Here is a 21,241-nt window from a genome sequence, read left to right on the forward strand (position 1 = left end):
TTAAGAGAGAACTTTGTTGAGTCAACTAACATTGATTGAAAATCTCAAAGAGTTTGGTAATGATTTCTTGTCCTTCTATTTTTTTTTTTTTTATCATTGTTGTGAAAACAGTTTCATCAATTCAGTAATGATCTCTAGTCCATGGTGGGCTCCCCAAACGTTCTCTTTCTCCTCCCAGTTTTCTGCCTCACTGGTAGCATTCAGTTCATCTTCCTTATATGTTTTTTTTTCATTCTGTTATATTGTCTACTCTTGCTGCTTTCATCAATCCCCTCTTTTGTGGCTCCTATTTCGTCTCCTGTGCGTCATCTTCTCTCTTCTCTGCCTCCATCTTCTTTCCCACTTCATCCACCCTGCAGGCTTCTGCAAGGTCTCTCTCACTGCTGGAGGCTCTCGGCTCCTTGCTGACCGTCGAGAACTTTGCTTTCCTCTCGCTTTCATTCCAGCTCTGTGACCTGTGAGACGGCATATACTTTTGATCAGCTACAGTCAGATACTCAGCCGAGTCTGAGAGGTTCCTCTTGGCCTTCGTCTTTGTTTGGCCCTCCACGGGCGCTGTTGCTGGAAGAGCCTCCTTTCTTTCTAAAGGAATATGATCAGTCTGGGTCACCTCTTTTTTAAGATCCGTAGGTGTAACGCTAGTTTGAAACTGTTGGGCAAGAGCTCTGACTGTTGAGACTTTAGGGATGCGACCAAAGGGGCTGGGTTCCACCTGGTACTCCAAGTTTGCTGGCCACTGATTTGGTGTTTTAGTGATCTGCTCCACCACTGATTTGTAGTCTGCAGGTTGCAGCACCTCATCACCTGCTTCGGCTGGGTTGTAGATGATGCTGCTCATAGCTCTTTTCTTTGTAATAGGGGATGTCTGGCTTTGGCTTTCATTGGGAATATATCTCAATGATTTAGTCCTCTTTGGGGAAGAGGGGTTTGGCGGTGGGAGTTCAGCCTTCTGTGTGGGTTCAGCTGCTGCCTCTGGTTCATCAGGCGGGCTGACAATGATGGTGCTCATAGCCCTCCGCTTTGTCAAAGGAGAGGTGGGTTGATCTTCCACTGGGTAGCATTTCAAGGATTTAGTCCTTTTTGGAGGGGAAGAAGGCCTTAGTCTATTGGTATCCGTTAGTCTATCTAGTAGCATTGTGCTGCCTTGTTTTATGTTGCTTAGGGTCTCTTGACTTGATGCTACAGAAGCAGGTTTTTGTTCACATGGAGATATGAGGATGTCCACGCACGAACTTGGCCGCGACCTCTCCAAACCACCAACCTCTAAGGTCTGCCCACCTTCCTTTGTGTTGAGAGTACAACTACTGGAGGCTTGCCGCAGACTCCTCTGTCTTTCTACACCAGTTTTAGTCGTCTCATCTGTGTCCTTCTGCTTCGCTGCAAACTCCTCCATGTCCATGTGGAAGCGGTAAAGACTGTACCCATCAGCGCTGTTAATACTGCCCTGGCGAAGTAGGGAGGAGGGGTCGCACACAGAGGAGTTTCGTGAATAAGTTCTGGTCAGCTCCAGCCTATCCACCCCTGCAAGCTTTTCCAGGGCAACGGCCATTCGTCCGTGGATCTCCTCCAGTTGGGCCAGGCGCAGATCCACAGTCTGCAGGGAGGCCTTCATAGTGTTCTCCCTCTCATTTACCTCCTCCAGACGCATGGACATATTCTCAACTCTGCCAAGAACACCAGAGAAACCAAGGTTTATTTAAGTGTAAATGTAGTCAGCATGCTTGTTGATATGTAAGCTACTTGAAAAGGGGCTTCACCTTTCTGAGGTCACCTTGATGCGTTCATCGCTGGAGGACTGCTGCTCGTCCTCTTTCTCACGGAAATATTCCTCCACACACTGCTCTTCAAACTCGTACAGACTTTTTAGCTCCTCTGGATTCAGCCTCAGCTCTGGTAGAAACAAATGATAATATGATGTCAGTCAGTGTGTTTCAGTCAGGACCAATACTGTTGTGTAAATGTATATTTATGGGCCACAGTATGGTAAGAGTTTCTTCTTAGGTCCTAATTTTAAAGACTTCAAAGTCTATCATGTTATTTGGTGTGGATTGTTTTGTATCATTAGACGTGACTAACTGAGTCCGCGGTCCTTCTCATCCAGCTCGCCCTCTTGTCTCTTCTTGGCACATCGTCGAAACAGCCTGTTGAAGAGGATGTAGAGGTGGCTGAAGATGATGAGAGGTGGCGGCAGGATGGGTCGGTCATGGAATGTCATGATCAGCTGATATCGCTGGAACTTCCACACCTGGTTGGAAATGGACTTGACTTCAAAGAAAGTGTTGCTGTGGAACAAGAGACCAAGAGCAGTGGGTACACACAATAATAGCGGATGTGTGTTGGAAAATAATAGAGCAGAGTAGACACTGGAGCTTATACTTACTTGAACACTGCAATGAGCAAGTTGACCAGAAGAATGTTTGCCACGAGAAGGTAACAGGCCATTATAGCGGGTGTGAGCCAGGCGCCAGGGATACAGGGAGGCAGTTTTTTCCCATCCTCGTCATATAAATGTTCACCACATGGAGCTGTGGGGAAAGTTACAGATACAGAATTTATTCTGAAATCCTAAACTAACTGATTGGAACTGCATTCTTGACTTGAGGGCTACTCACGGTTGATCTCCATTGCATAGACTTAGAGAAATCCCAGAGAGGCGCAGTCATGCAGAAACATGGAGAGAGCGTTAAAATCAATAAACGTAGGATTTTTACATCATACTTCTGTCAAGGTCAAGTCGACTGTGATCAAACTGTTTCTCCAAATGGCTGGCGATCAGACACTAGAAATAATTGGTGTACTTCTTGCCTCAAGCCTCTTGTTATACTTCTTTGTGGTCAAACCAATTTTTAAAATTAGTTTACAGCTTGGTTAAGCTATATCAAGACTGTGAGCATTTGTTATAAAGACTGAGGGAATCAAACATGCAGCTTTCATTATCAATAATAAAACAGATGTATTAGCAACTTCTTCACGAAATAGCAGTTATAACACTCCTAATTTACACTTTTTCAATAGCTGCTTCTTGCCTTCACCCTGACAGAAGAAACACCGACAGACAGAAAAAAAACTTGGAGGCAGATGATCACGATTGAGGAGATGGGATAATAATACCTATCTTGCTTTTCCTCAATGCAAAACTACCACTGAAGTAAGATAAACGTGCCAGCAGAGGGAGACAAAGTATTGAGGGGGCTCACAGCGTAACATCTACTAAACATCACAGAATTTAAAGCAAAGAAATTAATGTGCCACTGATCATCTGCCCAGAATCAGGAAACAGAATCTTACTATGAATTCTAGTCTTACGGTCTATCGAGTCCGCAAAAACCTCTCCATAGATCATCCAGTAGGGCATGTAGAAAATGTTCCTGGCCAGGCGCCATGTTGGCTCTTCATCAGGGTGAAGGATGGCTTGCCGAGCCACCCCGAAACTCATAAGCACCACAAGCATGATCACCACAAAGTACATCATATCTATCATCTGAAAGACAAGAAGTAAACATAAATTTGAACTCAGTGTGAACTCTTTCTGCTCAAATGCATGTCACATCTGTCAAGGTTCACGTGATTTGTTCAGTTCAGACTGAAACACTAAATGTCATTACCATCTTCCCTATCATCATCACATAGGGTCCCAGGTATTTGTTTACTCCAAAGATGTCCAACACGCGAATGTACCAGAAGATGATGTCTATACAGTAGATGACTCTGCCATAGCCCATATAAGGTTCATGCTGCAGCCGCAGCATTAACCCAAGAAGGAAGGTGGAAATGGCCACCAGGTCTGTGATGTTCCAGTACTCCTCCAGCCACACGCTTATCTTCTGTTTCAGCTTCCCCGGCTCTGACATCAGAATCTAGACACCAGGGTTTGAAGGTCACACAGAGACCACAAAATATCTTTAACACACACAGTATAATGACTTGACTTGACTTCGTTGGATTTAAAGTCTGTACCTGTCTGACTTTTTCAGTTCCAAGTGTGAGGATATATGCAATGACAGTCCACTCTTGTATAGACGGCCATCGCTCCATTTTCACCAGGATTATGTAGTTGTACAACATCAGATAGCCCAGATAGGAAATCTGTCGAAAGGACAAAAATACCAAAATGTCGGCCCACTTAAATAACTACACTCTCAAGTTCAACTCAAGCAAAAATTCTGCATTCAATTCTTCTTCTTTACATGAAAGAAACTTACGGTGTTGAACCAGAATTTGGTGAATGGTGCATCGTAAAACTCAAAGAACCTCTTGCCGATGGGGATTTTGTGGACATTAGCGCTGCCCTCCTCTTCGTCCCCCTTTCGGGAAGTTGCGTCAGCATTTGGGTCCTACGACAAAACATCAAACTCTGTTTCAGCTTATCCTTTTACAAACAGCATTCGTAACAAATGAATCAGGCAGTCAGTGTGAACCTTGCTGGATTTTGTGTCATCATCCTTGTCTTTTCCATCTTCCTTGCCTCCAGCTGCATGATCATCTCCAAGACGGAAATCCAATAGCAGAATCAGAGGAGGAAAGATGATTCCCAGGATAACCTAGGTGAAAAAATTATTATTTTTTTAAAAGACTCACTGAGTTAGATGTTCATTGGCAGTGACCTTATTATTATTATTATTATTATTGTGAAATATTTTTATGGATGCCTAAAGGGAAAAATATTTTATGATGTCAACCTTGAGACCAGGATTTTTGCCAATCCTTAAGCAGCCCATCCACATGTCTGTGAGCAACATCTGGCTGCAGGTGTGGGCAATGAAGTCACGTTGCTTAGCAGCCACGGCCAGCTTCAGGCAGGTGGAGTTGCTCCAGTTAACCAGCTCATATGTTAAGAGTTTCATGGCCACCTGTTCATCATGCTTGTAGGACTGGTCCAACAACTCATAGGCCAGCTGGCCAAATTCTCTGTAAAACAATAATGGCAATTTATAAGCAGCACTTCAGAAGAGTTTGAGGTCACACAGGACCTAATAAAGCAAAAACATGTACTGACTTGGAGTTGTTCTCCAGGTCTTGGGAGATGTCATCCACCAGTTCACTCTCTGAGCACTCATGGGCCATTGCTTTGTACAGTTTACAGGCCACCAGGGCCTTCGCCATGGCTTCTTCTCCACGCTGCCAGAGGAACAGCGCCATCTTCTGGCGCTTCATCAGCACTGCCCACAGCATCAGCTCGTGGAAGGGGTACTTGAATCGACAGACCTCAGGGTCATCCACATCTATTTCCACCTCTTCCTCTTTCTTCTTCTTGGGTTTTTTCTTGCCTTTTGTTCGAGGTTCATCATCCTAACAAAATGAAAAAAAAGGCAATAGATTATTCTGCTGTGTGTGGATTGTGTTGTTACCTGATAGTATTTTGTTGTAGAAAGGAGAGCCCACCTCCATTCCTAGAAGCTTTAGAGCCTTTGGCTGCAAGAAGAGAACAAAACATGAGCATTAATATCAAATGTTACTTAATATGATGAACACACACCAATATCAATTATTTTCTTTCAGCCATGCGTACCCTTTTTAGTCCGTACAAATTATTGTAGAGGTTGCGGAAAGCCTTCCTGGTGTAATTGCTCCTGTAAGCTCCACCCATGAAGCACTCTAGCACCAGTCCAATATCAATCAAAGTGATCTGATAATCTGGAGGAAGGTTTCCCTGCAAAGCCACCACAGAAATATATGATATAGCAAGTATATACCCTGAAATTGTCTGAAAGGTTAGACATTGTGGAGCAAGAACATTTGATGGGAAAGATCATTTTTACCTTTTTGACGTCTCGAACCACAGCATTCAGTGTATTAGCAGGGCCAAGTTTCTGAGAGGAGAGGAAGAACATGGACATACACAAGTGTCAACCTTTTTTACATATATATTTGTCAGTTCTGTATTTCGAGAGATTCGGGATTGGTCATTTTCATTTACTGCAGTGTGCCAGGCCCACCGTGTTGTACAACTCCTCCAGTCTGGGAATGGTGAGGAAGTGGTGAATATTGACCCCATTCTCAAGGAGGAGTTTGACAAAATCCACTCTGTCCAGCACCAGTGCATCCATCATAGCTTGCTCCAGTGAGTTCACCTAAGACAGAGTAAGACATAAGACAATGATTATTTACACATTACAGCCATCACTATATTCTCGTATTTTAAAATAAAGCCATAGTCTTGGTCATAAACCCTGCTCTTACCCAACGAATCAACTCCAGCTTCCTCGGGTCTGTTTCCTCTGGAGGTTCAGGCTTTGCCTTTCCTTTCCCCTTTCCCTTCTTTCCTCGGGTTTTGTTTCGAGGAGCACTGGCAGGACTCTTTTGCTTCTCCTGAACCGGGGCCACAGTGTTGGCGATAGCACCGGCAGGCTAATAAGGTAAATAAATAAGCATCAACACAGCAGTCTCTTTTCTCAGGCATTACTTTATTACACTGAATCTTTGGAATTTTGTGTGTCTGATAAACACAACACAGTGGCAACAAGACTTTTCTGTCCTTCTGCTGTATATTGAGAACATACTCTGTCCCCTGCAGACATGTTTGAATGCATATAAAAACACTTTGCTTTGAATAATTCATAAGCTGATTTCATGTCTGATTGGTTTTTCCACACAAAGAAAGCTTAGTTCCTGCAGCTTGTTAGAATTCTTAACATTGCATCTCCTCCATCTCCCTCTTATCCAGAATCTTTTCATTTCAGAAGTATTTTGACTAGACTCAATACATCGCCCACCTCACTGAAGGGTCCATTCTCAGTGTATGTAAGCTGAAGGTTTCAACTTTCCACATCACACTTCTTTAGAAGAAAAACACATTTTTGAGAGAAGGGTAATTCTAACCAACTGTATTTCAAATGCCTTTTTGATTTTCAAAACTGAATTTTGGCCTTCGGTACTGAATACAACCTTGCCAACTTTGCAGCTGCACTCATGTGGAATGATTAATTTGCACTATTTAGATATGAGCACCACTCACTGGTAAATTGTGTCCATAAACAAAAATGTGATTGCGAGCGATATCCACTCTGTTCCAGGCTAGAGCCAAACTGAGCTGGTCGGCTGCTGAAGCATTCGTGCCTGATGCAGAAGAAACAGAGAGGCAGAGGCAGAGCAAGTGGCATGTAGTACATCACAAGAAAACTATTGTTCTTATGTAAAAGTACACATACTGTTGAGATAATACCTTTTAGCAAGGCAGTAAGAATGGCCATTTCAATATCTTGTTGTCCCTCAGAGCCCATTCGAAACACTGTGATCTACATAGGGGAAGAAAAAAAAATGAAAAGAGACAAAATGGTTGCAGATGTACAATCACGCACAGCGATGGTTGATAAGTTAATAACACACACACACACACACACACACACACACACACACACACACACACACACACGAATGAATGAATTTGTACCAGGAATGTATTCCCACCATCGCTGTAGCTGTAAACATGCGTGTTGTTCACTGCTCTCATTGCAACGCTCTCTGGCTGACCTGAGCGGCAACAGCTAATTTACTTGTTAGACGGTCTGATAGTGCCTTCCTTGTTATAGACTCGACTATATCAAATGAAATTACGCTGACGGGCCTGTCACATGTGCGACCATGATGAATGGGATTTGGTTGGCATGAATGTATGGCACGGTGCCAGAACTGGTCTCGGGATGCGTTAGTAATGAGCAGCCTGCATCATGACTGAAAACTTGCTCTTTCAGACAGTTATGGGGTGCTTTTCTGCAAAAAGGGAGACCTTTAAATTGGTGAACTCCTAATTTGGTCAAACATTGTATTCTGGTGTTACATAACAGCAAATTTCTGCCTCTAAATCAGTGTTTTATTTGTCTAACCCAGCTGTTCACATGGGATGCACTTAGGATGAAAGGATTATGCAGGGACTAGACGGTGACACTGATTCACCTGTAGGTTAGTCATGGCACTTTAGATTAAGAGCAGGCAATAGTGTGGCCTCTTAGTTGCGTATAAAGAGCTCAAACAACTTCTGGTTCTATCACAATGTCTGCGTCGGGTATCAGTGAAAAGTAAATGGTACGTAAAAAAAGCCCGCAGCAGCATGATCTTTAAAAAAGCAGTTTAAGTTGCTTATCTGAGTGTGTTGGAGCATTAGCCGGTCTAATACATTGGGGATAGAGGATGCAGAGTCCCTGATGAAGTGATAGCACTCTGCGGGCTGAAAAAAGCCTGGCGAATGGAGAGAGAGAGGAACCTGGCTGAGGATTAGGGAGATGGATCCTCTCCTCCATCTGTGTGCTGCATGTCTACTGTGAATGGATGAAGTAAGAGCCTCTGCTAAGCAGGTGGTCGTATGCGCTGATCTTTCCCACCCAAATGTATGGAGTCTGGAGATTATATGCATTGGGTATTACAAACTACTAATCACATCACTTGCGCCTGCGGACATCTGCTGGAGATGCACAAACGCTGTCACTACTTGTGCACCGCAGTCTCCAGCAACACTTTGGAGAAACACTCTCAGCTCAGGGATTAATCCGCTATCTTGTGTGCTTCATCCTAGAGCCATGAGATGTATTGTTTACATTGAAGTAAACAGTTTAAACACCGCAGGATCAGACACCCGCCACCACTTTACGGCCGTGTGCTTATACTTGAGGATGGATGATGACCCACAGCGAAGCTGCGAATGCCCCAGATTACATGACATGCCACACATGACCGTAACAAGAAGGAGGAATGACAAGCACGTTGAGGGGATTATGTTTATTCAATATGTTAATGGAAACACACAGATGAGTGGAATGGATGAATGACGATGGAGACCAGATGTTTCACAACTCAGAAATGTTTATTGATTGACACAGACATGTTACATTCAAATACAAGATAATCATGAAATACCTGGAGCTTGCAGATATTAAAACCGTATTTTTCACTTTTATATCTCTACTCACCAGTTCCCTTTTCTTCATGCACTCCATAACCATGAGCAGGATCTGCTGTGATTGGCTTTTGCTGTAGTTAAAAGTCTTCTGAATAGTCACCAAAAGCTGCTCTCTCACATCATCATTAACCAGGCTGGAAGAGGAGATGTAAAGATGACATTTCAGCTTTTTACTAGATGAGTAATATTAGCAAAGGAGAAACTGATTTAAAATCTCACCCTCCGTCCTCTGAGAACTTGTGTGCAAAGGAAATGATGTCAGAAGCTCGGCCGCTGCCGTCACACACCACCACAGGGATGGGAGGCTCATCTCTCAGACTCTCCAGTGCAATGGAGATCACGTTTGGACCTCCCTCTACTATCAGACACACTAGAGGAACCCCCTGACCCAAACCTGGAACATACAAGCAAAAATAAGTCAGGCCTTCCATCCGTCCGTTTATCACCAACGTGTCACCTTATAATCACCAAACTTTGAGAGTGCTGAAGCAGAACATGTCGATGTGATGTGCGGACGGACAAACCAGAGGAGGGAGGGAGTGAAGTCAGTGGTGACAGCTGAGCATCCCTTTGCTGTCCCTGCCTTATCCGAGCTCCAGGCATAGGATGACAAAGGGAAGCCCACAGGTCACAGAGGAGCTCTCCATCCACATGGCCAACAAGACTTTGACTCACACTCACACACCACGGACGATGGACTGGGGTCAACATTGTCTGTGGAGCACTGTTTGACTTACGGGTGTTGATCTTCTGTAGGGAGATGTGCTTCTCCAGCAGCCGACGCAGCTTCACCTCAGAGCCGTACTTCCCACAGGTGCCGTTGTCGGTCAGGATGAAGTGCGAGTGGCTGCTGTTGAGCACAGCCAGCTTGCTCAGTGGGTTTGCCATTGTCTGATAGGGTCTGGTTACCTGGAAAAAGAAGATGGAATTAATTTGAAATGTTTTTAGAAGAAGGAAAATGTTTTTCCTTAAAGGAAACTGAATGTGGCTGCAAATGTCCTCACATCTTTTCCGATGAGGTCCTCTTTGTTCTCAAGGATCCCCCATGGAGCAATTCCTATTGCGCACACCTTCCCTCGTGACTTGGAGGAATGGTCCTTTAAGGCATCTCCAACATGACGGATCACCCCTGAGGTGTAAAGAGCAAAACATAGCAGCATGAATAATGACTCTTTCAGCTGCCTAATGGGGCTGCATCATGGGACACACTGTGGTTACTGCACGCACAATCCACACAGATTGTCATTTGTGATGAATTTTCCCACAAAAGCTCTAATTGCAGTGCTTAAACCTGTGACAATGGGTAGGTCAAATCTCCCCCAGGAAATTGCAGAATAGGTATTACGTAATGACAATTTAGAGCAAAGGTAATCTTCTAATGTCACAAACGGTTATTTGTTAAGTGGACATTAAAAGCGTTATCCCGAACTGTCAGCGTCCTACCCGTGTTGACTCCGCCCGTGAAGATCCAAGCTCCGGTGGTGACGGCCGCTTTGATCAGGCCCTTGCCAAACACTTGCTTGAGTTTGGGCTGGAGGTCGAAGTTCTGGAGACCCCCGTGTACGGAGATGAGCAAGGTGGGCAGCTCCAACTGCCATTCTTTCACCATCAAATGCAGGAGGTTGTCAGGCTTGCTGTCATAGGAGACTCGAATAAACTAGGAAAGAAAAGAAGGGGAAAGTAGAGTCACGTGACTTATTTTAATTCAAACCACTCTGCCTGCTTTAAATCCTACATGTTTTAAGGCCACATCACATCCACTCACTTCTCTCATGCTGATGTAACTCCTGACAAGACCAGCTATGTAAACACAGGAGTCATTTTTCTGTGGAGACTCACCATGGCCTTGTTGATGAATCCTCCGCCCTGGAATTCGATTAAGCCATAGGCGTCTGTCGGGTAGGTCCTGGTGTGCTTGATCATGCTCCATTTATCCTTTGGGGTGTCAATCTGCACCAACTGGTTCGCTTCCTCTACTGAGTTGGCACCAGGAGGGATGGCCGCGTGCTGCGTTGTCAGCTGACCACAGGCACATCTAGACAGAAGAAACATCGCTTTAGTGATAACATGTCAGTCTGGGGCTCTGCGTGGCTGTGTGACCTGGTCTGTGTTGATTATTCATAGAAATCCCTGAGCAGCGAGCTATCCATAGCTGCCGAGGGTTTGAACCATGAGCAGAAGCGAATGAGCCGAGTCAAAGGCTGTTTAGTCTGCTCATGAAGGCTGTGTTTTTTCCTTGAAACACACGTCGCACAGACTCTTTCATGGCTGTGCCCATTTCTGGGAAACGTGTGCCTCAGCGAACAAAGGGCTGCACTGCCTGGCTGCTCTCGGAGCCCAGGATAGTAACCGTGTCCTACAATACGCTCTGAAAAATCACTTTTAATCCCGATAAATGTCTGATAATCTGTAGTCATAGGTGTCACGATTTAGTAAATTGATGAATAAGTAGAGAGAAATAATTTGAATACATTTAAAAAATGACTCATAGTGAATATGGAGCTGAATCCTTATTTGTGTATTCATTTACATAATTAACACTGTCTTAATGCATCACGATGAAGTTTATATCAGTTTTTTGTAGACTTACACAGCATTCACATTTTAAAGTAATCAAGTGAATTGAAAATTGCTTATAGTAAGTTGTCTCAAGAAGTAAAAACGAGCAGCACTGCCAGTGAGACTTGGCTTGGAGGAGTTTCAGAGTCATGTTCTGCCTCTTATCTCTCATAACAAACAATAAAGACTTATCTGCTGTTATAAGCTAAGGCCACATGTTTACCACAAGTAATAAAGAACCATTTAAATGGTCATTTGAATTACCTGGTCGGGTCCTTGGTGGGAAATATGTGAATGCATTCTCTTTTCAGAAAGTTCCTCTCAATCCAAGCTTTTTGTGCCTGTAGAGAGAAAATTGAAGAGAGGAAAAAAAGTTAGCTCACACAGCGTCATGCCGCGGTCACAGGGACTGCCGATATCTGAATGTAAGTTTCACTATCAAAATCCTCTTAGTGGTAATCCTGGCTAAAAGATGAAGACCATTTGCGTCCTGCAAAGAAAGCATGTGAGAGAAGAGGAAATGTAATCAAAGTGAAAATGTTTCAGGGGAACTTTGAAATACAGGTTAGATTGCGGGCAGAAACATTTGTACACAGCGAGGCTTAGCATGTTTGACCACCCCTGAGGTTATTAGACCAACTCTGCAGAATTAGACACCTTTCACTGTCTGCTGGAGCTTCATAAGCAGCCAGTGAAAAGCACTGTGCCCACACACTTTGTCAAATCCTGCTCTGATTGCTGTCTGTTTTTTTTTCCAGTGCTGAGCAAAAATGACCTGAGTTCAAAGCAATGTTTCTCTGAGGGCCATTGTTGACGGCGGAGGCCCAATTAAAACTGAAGCATTGGAAGCAAATCTTTCCAAGAAAACACTCAGAAGTTAACTGGAAAAAAAAAATCATCATATTATTTAGCAGAGTTAATGGTTAAAAACATACAAAAACAATCTCTTTGCTTTAAATATGAGTCTGAAATCACATGAGTATAAATGAAAGACCATCAATAAATTCTAGTCCTTTTGACTGTAATCATAAGTGCCCATAACACATTACAGTTACTATTCTCTCTCTTTATCTGCACAAATAGCCTCAGCTAGCCAGGAGCAGCAGCAGCAGCGGGCAGCTGCAAATCCACAAACTGTCCTGGACCGTTCTCCATAAAGAAAAAAGCACCTTTCTGTGCGTGCACTGTGTATGTTCTCCATCCACACAAATATTATGATTATATTAGTAATAATGACAAAAGAGATCATTTCATATTTGGTTTATATGATGGCTTCAATATTACCTGCTAACATGTTATTATTTAATGAGGTCTATAGGGTTTTTTAAACCTGTGTGCACACTATGAATACAAATGCATGACTCGTTAATGTGTCTGTTATGTAAATATATGCAGACACTGTGTTCATTACATTTAGCTTATTACTTACTATTTTGTCATACTTGAATTATGTTATTTGAATCAACATTTTTTGTTCTTCCTGTCATTTACAACTGAAACTTTTTCTTTTCTGCATCCCTTCATTGTTTGCTCTTGCACCAACCTGCTTTTCCCCCCCAGACTCATTAAAGAATCATCTCATTTGATCTTAATCCAAAACTGTCTTCTGATAATGACTAATGATGTTTTTCTAAATCAGTGGACACAACGTGTTGTAAAAATACACAGTGCTCCTGTTTCAAACTATATATTTGCATTTTTGCATTTTCCTGTTCAAAACGCTAAAATACAAATCAGCTATGAATAGGATATATAAAATACAAATACTTTTACTCAGGTAGGGTTTTGCTCAAATATTACCATCTTGTTGTATCTTCCAAGGCACCGTGTGGTTGTTGCTGTCTGTCTTGTCTCAGCAGTTTTCCATCTCAGTGTTATCATGCATCATTAAGCACCCAGAACTCATACTGTGCTGCCTCTTCACATTCACCACATCTGAATTCACTCTCTACCGCTCGCCACGCCGTGCGAGCCTCCAAATTCTGCCATAAAAGCGAAAGCTGAAATGGAGTTTGAATAGAGCTGCAGTTACAAAATGTGCATACACTTACGCACAGTCGTCTGTCCGAGCTGCAGGGTCCTGTCTCTAGTGCTGCTGGAGATTAAGCCTAGGGAGCAGAGAGGACGTCTACAGTCTGCTGCTCCTCTACCGGAGCCTTCTCCTGGTGCTGCGCTCCCAGTCGAGTGCTCTCATTGAATCCCACAAGACATGAAACTTCTTCACTTTATGAGGGCCAGTTAATATGATGAGCATGTGAGCAGGGTCTTTGTTCGCCCAAGTCTCATGACTCCAGTTCAAGGTAATCCTTTTGGGAGTCCCATGACCCCTTCTCCATGCCCACAGGGTATTTTCATCCTTCGCTTGAACAAGGCACAATAAATCTACTTTGATAACCGGCCCCTAATCTCCCAATTTGTTGAAAACTCCTTTCTTTGTGTTCACTTCACAGTGTGGAAGATCTCAGCTTGTGTGAGGAGCAGGCTGGCTAACCTAAAAGCACTGCGGTCTCGTTCAGAGGCTCCCCAACTTTTCATTAGAAAATTTTCACCCCCTCCAACTACTTTGATTTCAACCCAATTTGCATAATTGAGAGAATTGGATGCAGGCATTCTTTTGGAAGGCGCCTTGTTAAGACATGACTGGTCTCCAGTTGGGGGCAAGGTCAGTCAATGCTAATTGCAGTTAATCTCTATTTCCACCCACCATGTTTTTGTGGAGGAAAAGAAAACTCACCACACCAGCTATTCAGTAGTTTCTCAGTGTTGCTTTTCAATTTTGGTCATGTTAAGTGGATTTGCATTCAAAAACTTAAGCGATTTAATAAATAGCCCTGCAGCAGGCTGGAAAACAGATGATACTGTTGAAAAAATCCCATTTAGTTTCCTGGCTGCAGTCTAATATCATAACAGTTTAAAACAGATCATTTAGATATTAAAGAGCAAAGTCAAATCTAACCAATTTAGATACATTTTAAATGAATCCTGTTTATTGTACATGCTGGACTTAATGTTATTAAGGGCTTTCAGGTGCATGCTTTAATAGCAAGACAGAGGCATTAGGTGAGCCAGAGGCTGAGATGGAGTTAACAAGCACAAAGTTGTAGACATCCATTTAAAACCTTCCTCATGTGAAATGGTATGATAAGCACTCCTTTTATGGTTGAAGTGAGCAGTTTGAGCCTGACTGTAACTCACAGTGAAAAAGACAAGGGAGGTTGGTGGTTGATGACTCAGAAAGACACAGAGAGAGAGAAGCGTAACACCCCTGCCAGCTTCCCCATTTCGGCTAAAAAAGAAAAAAGAAAAAAGCTGCTGTTAATTATAGCCGAAGAAAACAAAGTGCATTTCCAGGAGGGTTTGGTGAGTATGACGCAGTTATTTCAGCGTACTTAAACTCATTAACCACTGCAATTAAAACCAAAATCCAGTCAGCAAGCAGCTGCCTTGTTACGAGCTGCCTTTGAGCACTTAAACAACAAAAACCTTGAAGAACTGGATACTGCAGGATCAGATTGTGTCACACCAAGCAAATTAGTGAGACTTAAGCCTCTGAACAATAAACAACATTCAATCCAACGTGCAGCAATTTCTGAGGAAATGATCGGTCCAAACAAAAGGCAATTGTGTGAAGTAGAAATTAGAATCGCAGAAAGGTAGAAAAGATGTTTATCACCTCTTTTTATATTAGGTATACAGATGTGGTGCAGTGGTGCTTTTTCTCTGAGTTTTGCATTGCTCTGGCTAAGACAGTCCACACACACTGTCTGCCATACATTCATGCCTTTTTGCCCTGGAATCACATGGTCCTGGTCTTCTGACTCACAGCCTAGTGAGCAACTAGATCACAAGAAATTTGTTCCAGCTACAATTACATAGAACGTTCAGCTCCAAAGCCATGGGGCTGTATGCGTACACTGACATCTGACCTGGCCAATGTCAGCGCATTCTGAACACCTCATTGTTTACGGTCTGCGACTTTTTTAAAGCTGAGTAAAAACTATACGTGTCGTTCTGAATATTGTAGTAACGATGGACTTCACACAACAAAAGCCTCAAGTGAAATGGATCAGAAAGGATTTGGGGTCCTAATGGAATGTGATGTCACCAGGGTTGAAGATAAAAGCAACTAATTGCTCGGGTTTGGTATTGAATGGCGATGTGGTTAGAGCTTGATGCAGTGTGACAGGAAGGAAACCCACGTAGACTCCTTCACTGTCTAAAAAAATATTCCAGACTCATGGTCGATCCCACGTGGACTGAAGAAAAAGCTGCCTTTTACACATTTTCACTTGAGGCGAAAGATATTTGGACAAAGCGACACGCCCGAGTCATAGGCTCTGGATTGGCAAATTTGCATTAACTGTGAAGCTAACTGTTTCCCCTCAGCCCCGTTTGTAAATGCACTCATTGTCCTGCTGGGTTTGAAAATCCAGTTAGCCATCACATGAGTCCAACATGTCACTGATTATGCCCAAGAGTTGAGGGAGTCATGAGACATGTTTTAAAGCTGCTGTTTTTCTGTGTTTTCCGCCCAAAGGAAAGTCTGACTGATAAGAGACCAAATGAAATTCTACATAAAGTCAGGGAATCAGAATAAACTAGCAACAACTATCAGATCTTTTTTGTAGTGAAAGTTAGATCATGACCTAATCATTGTAAATCTCACAGGTTCATGACAACAGCCCCATGGTTTTATGCAAATGTTAGCCTTATATTCCATATTATGTTTAAAAAAAGACTAGGGCTACCACTGCAACACTTTGCAACACGCTCAGCATGAGTGTGACAGCTAACGGCCCATCAGTGGCAAATATATCACCTTGTTTTGACATGTAATTGTATGTATATCAGAGTTTTCCATCTCCATAGCAGAATTAAAACTTCAAGGCAACTTCCCTTCGCTTTGACCACCTCTTATTAAAAACCATCTCCTTTAAAATTCAGATTTTAGACACAACAACCAAATTAAGGGTGTACTTAGGCAACAAGACACCCATTTCTCTTGATTTTACGACAGACTGCTGCAGCATTTGCAGATCTTACTTGTTTCACTTTTATCTTTTCACAAACTCAGAGCTTCACGCAGCCTGTGACCCTGCAGCTTTATGCTCCATCCTGGCCTGAGCCTTAAAGCTTGTGAGGATTTTTGGCTCTCACCTGACCCGAAGCCTGATGCTTACATCACACAGTCATATGATCTTGCAAACCCACAGTGAAAATTGCAGGATTTGTTAATCACATTTGAACTGATTTTGTTGCCTTAGCAGTTTGTATTGCTACAGAGAATTTGGCTTTAAGGGTGCGAAGCCAAAGCTCATCTGTAGTTATTCAAACTCAGCAGGCTACAGATGCTTTCAGGCCTTTTCTTTAACTGTTGAGCCATAGGCTACTAACTCTCAGTAAAAGAGGTTAAAGGTCAGCTTATTTGCTGGTGACCTCTGTAGACAGAACACCACAGATGAACAGAAATTCTTTACTAAGTTCGTTTATGGCGGCAAGGTAATATCATGTGAACATATTTAAGTGAATGCGCTCTTTGTTAATCGAACTTAAGGTTCCAAACAAGCCAGACGTTTACCCTCATTTCTAATCGTTTGTTATAATGTTTTCAAAGAGATATCGCCTTTAGTCTATGTCTGATTTACTGGACCGTGGATGAAACATAAATCCCTTTTCATACCGAGACCCACTGTAAATGGAAGTATATCGTTTGAGTAAAGCAGATGGGTGATCAAAGAAAAAAATCATAACAACATGACAAAAATGCGTGTTCAGAACGTTATCTCTGCAGTCTGGTCTGTGCAGCCAATGAGTTTATATTTAGCAACATATCCGATCTCATTAAAAGTGCAGCCGTATTCAGCTCAGAGCCATGACATTGGTGATTGCTTTATGGAGTAAAACCTCATAGAAAAAGGCTGTGGATTATGCAAAGAATATTAATCTCACCAAATAATGCCCGCTCTAATTTATAGAAACCCATCACACTGAATTCTTTTAATGATGTCAGTGTCAGATATACTGTTGATATATACATCAGGAGCTCTGGCTGATTTAGCCATATAATGAGCAATGTGTTTGAAAAGCTCATATTTACTGGAATGTTTTCATGGTGATTATGGATATGGACTGTATGTAATCTACAAAAGATGAACTTAAAATGATTCAAGTCACTGTTTCTTTTCCAGAAGCTTTTGGAAATATTTATATTTACTTCTTTTTTTTTTAACTATTTAAATAAGAAACTTTTTTTGTTCTATATCCCCTTCAAAATCCCACTGACATTCTGTGCTTACATGAGTTTACAAAAGCAACACAGACTGAGTTAGCTCATAGTGTGTGTGCTCTAATCCCGGCATACACTGCCGGTTGGATTGGGAGCAGAAGCAAATGTATTCAAATATGCATGTATTTAAAAAAAAAAAAAAAAAAACACGCATCTTTCTTGCTTTCAAGGACACGTTAACAGGAGTGTGTTAATCACATGAAAGCAGACTTTAGAAAGATATGAAAGTCCTTAATCTGTCAGGGCAGTGGTCGTCCATACTGGGCCATTATGAAGGATTAAACTGCAGTACTGGACTGAGCGGCTCTTGAAGCCCGCTCAGCTTCAAACACCACTTAGCAGTAAGTTTGCAGGGCTTGGAGTTAAGGCCATGTGCTCACTGATATACAGGCAGCAGTCCTGAATGGTGCGTGTCATTATGCCGGACAAAGGGGCTCTGAAACGATTGGTTAGGAAATAATGTGTGCAGCTCATAGTAAAGGTTCCATGTGACGTGCAGTGCAACACAAGTCATTATCACAGCAATATGGTTCCTGGATGCAAAAAAGTTAACAAAGACCAAAAACTAAGATAAAGTGCAGTTGTCATTCAGTCACAGATAACTTTTTTTGAGAACAACACCAAATACTTTCAAAAATGAGATGCATTTCAAGAGGAACATCAAAATATCATAACAGTTTTTAGTTTTCAAGACAAGTGAAAAACACTCCATTAGAGCCAATTCAGTAATCACCTGTTGAATGTGCCAGAACTGGCTTCATCTTACCTTCTGCGAGCCGGATGCTGAGCGTTTAAGGGAGGACCGTTTCATGGTGGTACCCGGGCCCTTGGTGTCCATGTTGAAGACTCAGAATTTAAGACAAACTAACTCAGAAAGGGATCCTCAGAGACTGGCGGCAGGTCAGGGTTCAGCAGCAGCATCGACATTAGAAACAGACAGAAACCCTCGATACCCACTACAGAACCAAGGCATGGCAGCAACCTCTGGATTCACACTTAGAAAAATGATCACATCATTAAAGGTTTCAGCGCTTCTCTCTCCTCTCTGAGGCTTACTCCCGACTGACAAGACAGAGATCCCAGCCAGGGATATAAATCACTCGATGACACACTTGACACATAGACCCTTTTCCTCTGCCGGGCATCCCATAATCAGGCTTAATGCAGCCGGCTCTTACGAAGCCTCAGAGTCTAATGGATAGAGATTTAATAAATGGTTATTGAAGGTAAATCTACTTTGGCACACCACAACCCCAAAAAAGGCTTAGAGAGACCATGCAAGCTGTGAAGCTAAAGTTAGCCGGCGGAAAGCCAAAGGTTGTCCCACCAGATGAGGCTCAGTGTGTCTGACAGGGAAGACAGGAGTGTCCCATCAGGGTGCAAACAGAAAGGTATGCACACATACATGCAGGGTGATGCAGAGGCAAACCGCACACCTCCTGTTCACCATGTTACACTCATTCAGAATGAACCTTGATCTTTGTTGTCCTGTGCTCTTTAGAATTTTGTTACCATTAGAGTATAGCAGAATGTAATGCATGGTGGATTTAATCTCCCATTTCCATCTGATGGGGACATTTTAAATGCAGTTTTGTTCCACATAAAGTAGTCTCCCAACACAGATTTAGAGCAGCTTCATGTTAAGTATTGTTAAGAGTTCAACCTGTTACATAATACCAACAAAAATGATGGAAAGTAAAACTATTAAGGCTTAATGCCACATTGCTTTTGGCCCATGTGAGCAAATATTTTGCTATTCATTAACAGAGTTTGGAATATTTAAAAGGGAAACATTAGCACTAATGAATTGTATTACTTTAATGCTGAATTTATCACTTCCAGACCAACTGAAACCTGTTATGCAATACCATTATGACTTTGCTATTTCTAATGAATGTTTAGCTGAGCAGGAAATCTGACGTTTGAGTGCCAAAACTTTTAAATCTCAGAACTGAAGCGACCTGCTGCTTTATGGCAGGTTAATTACAGGATGTTGCTTACATGAAAGAAACATAGTACTTAAGTTTTTATATAGGTTTGCCTTCTTCTTTTTATCAAATCAAACATGTCTGAACTACAGATGGAAAAATATTCAAGATTTAGTCCAGTTCAGACAGAGAAATTAAATATCCAGCATCTCCCTCTACTGGACACTAAGTGGAATGGTTACAGGGTATTGCAGGGAGCAGCCTGTTCAATGGATATTTGCTTTACAATCAAACAAGATGATCAGATAAAACCCTTTAACATCCAGTTTTCCCTTGCATTGCCCCTTAAGTAGCTTTCTTATTCCAGCTCCTCATTAAAGATACATTATACGATGTTTGAGTCAAATATTAAAACCTACGACTCTTATTTCTAGATGCACATTTCCATCAAATGCCAATACTCTATATGTCCTTTTCCTGTTTTATATTCACCCGAAATTTAGAGTGGCATGCTTCATATCTTTATAAGCTTTTGGAGATCCACTAGAGTGGAGAGTATAGCTCTGTGGGTGTGAACAGAGGTTGGAGTTTTTAATGACTGATCCACCAGTGGGACAGTGGGGTTTATGAGGATAAACAAAATCCTTCTGTTCTCAAATGGAGGCTCACAGAGACACACTGTAACAAATGAAACTGCAGCGGAACCATGTGTAAGTGCAGCAAAGAGATAACGATTCTGCTAATCCGCGGTGAACTCAACAAGTATGCGCTGCTGTTTTCAACTGTAGCATCAAGTTACAGCCTTACCGGTTTAATCAGTGAAGAAAGGCGGATAATCTCGATTGGTCTTCACCTCAAACTTGACAGAGAGCCTTGAAAACAACAAACAATAAACAAGTCCATGAGTGATTGATGGACTTTTCTACCCCGGCCTCGGCGTTGCCTGCCTCTAAGAACGGATAATGCGTAATTTCTCCTAGTAAGCAGACACAAATGAGCTTTATCATCTGTTAGTGGCTTTGCATGTATCAGTGGAGGAGATTATTTGTCTCCAGAAGGCGGTAGAGCACTGAATGGAGCAGAAGAGAGGAGGAATGTTGCTATGAAAGAAAAAAAATGACCAGGAAATTTAGCCCTGAAAATGAATTATACTGGACATTAATCCACAAGTGCTTCAAAAAGCTTAAATGCATTTAACAGGATTTTAAATGGATTTTCAGATTCAGATTTAGTCTCTTTGACTCATGCAGACATGCATAACATACTCCACGTGCTACTTTGACAAAATGTAAGAAGCAAAATAACTGGATGACTCTCGATATAATTCATTTAAAGTGTGTCAAAAACTGTATTTTCCAATAAAAATTAATTGCATTGCACAAACAAATACTTATGTGCAATATCCCAGTTGTACAGCTGTTACTGGTTGTACTACTTTAACTGTTACTTGTCTGTTGGCTTTATGGTTGCATGTATGAACATTGGCTTGGCTAAAAGATGCGTAGTCAGTAAGCATATCTTAATTTGAAGAATACAATGCACATTTCAAGTACATTATATTTGTAGCACATGCCA

At 42.2% G+C, this 21,241-nt stretch overlaps 1 protein-coding gene across 1 annotated transcript; it reads right to left on the minus strand.

Annotated features, from left to right (window-relative positions):
• Positions 1-20,461, minus strand: trpm1b (transient receptor potential cation channel, subfamily M, member 1b). Its single transcript, XM_076732100.1, has 27 exons — positions 18,505-20,461; positions 11,717-11,793; positions 10,733-10,928; positions 10,337-10,550; positions 9,898-10,022; positions 9,631-9,802; positions 9,113-9,287; positions 8,904-9,027; positions 7,163-7,235; positions 6,956-7,056; positions 6,181-6,348; positions 5,937-6,071; positions 5,760-5,810; positions 5,510-5,650; positions 5,383-5,412; positions 4,997-5,289; positions 4,680-4,908; positions 4,419-4,541; positions 4,203-4,334; positions 3,958-4,086; positions 3,606-3,857; positions 3,307-3,481; positions 2,613-2,633; positions 2,381-2,525; positions 2,077-2,282; positions 1,758-1,890; positions 1-1,664 (listed from the first exon to the last, which is right to left on the minus strand). Exons 1-27 carry the CDS (start codon positions 18,574-18,576, stop codon positions 287-289), a joined length of 5,070 nt encoding a protein of 1,689 aa, XP_076588215.1. The 5' UTR covers positions 18,577-20,461; the 3' UTR covers positions 1-286.
• Between the last annotated feature and the right edge of the window lie 780 nt (positions 20,462-21,241).

The sequence above is a fragment of the Chaetodon auriga genome, chromosome 6 (assembly GCF_051107435.1).
Source record: "Chaetodon auriga isolate fChaAug3 chromosome 6, fChaAug3.hap1, whole genome shotgun sequence".
Lineage (NCBI taxonomy): Eukaryota > Metazoa > Chordata > Actinopteri > Chaetodontiformes > Chaetodontidae > Chaetodon > Chaetodon auriga.

Excerpts from the sequence above, each read along its gene's own strand:
- trpm1b (XM_076732100.1), bottom strand. The coding sequence starts at position 18,576 with ATGGACACCAAGGGCCCGGGTACCACCATGAAACGGTCCTCCCTTAAA. Across the intron at positions 10,929-11,716 it reads CCCACCAAGGACCCGACCAG|ATGTGCCTGTGGTCAGCTGA; the intron begins GTAATTCAAATG and ends TCTTCTGTCTAG. Across the intron at positions 5,290-5,382 it reads TAAAGCTTCTAGGAATGGAG|GATGATGAACCTCGAACAAA; the intron begins GTGGGCTCTCCT and ends TCATTTTGTTAG.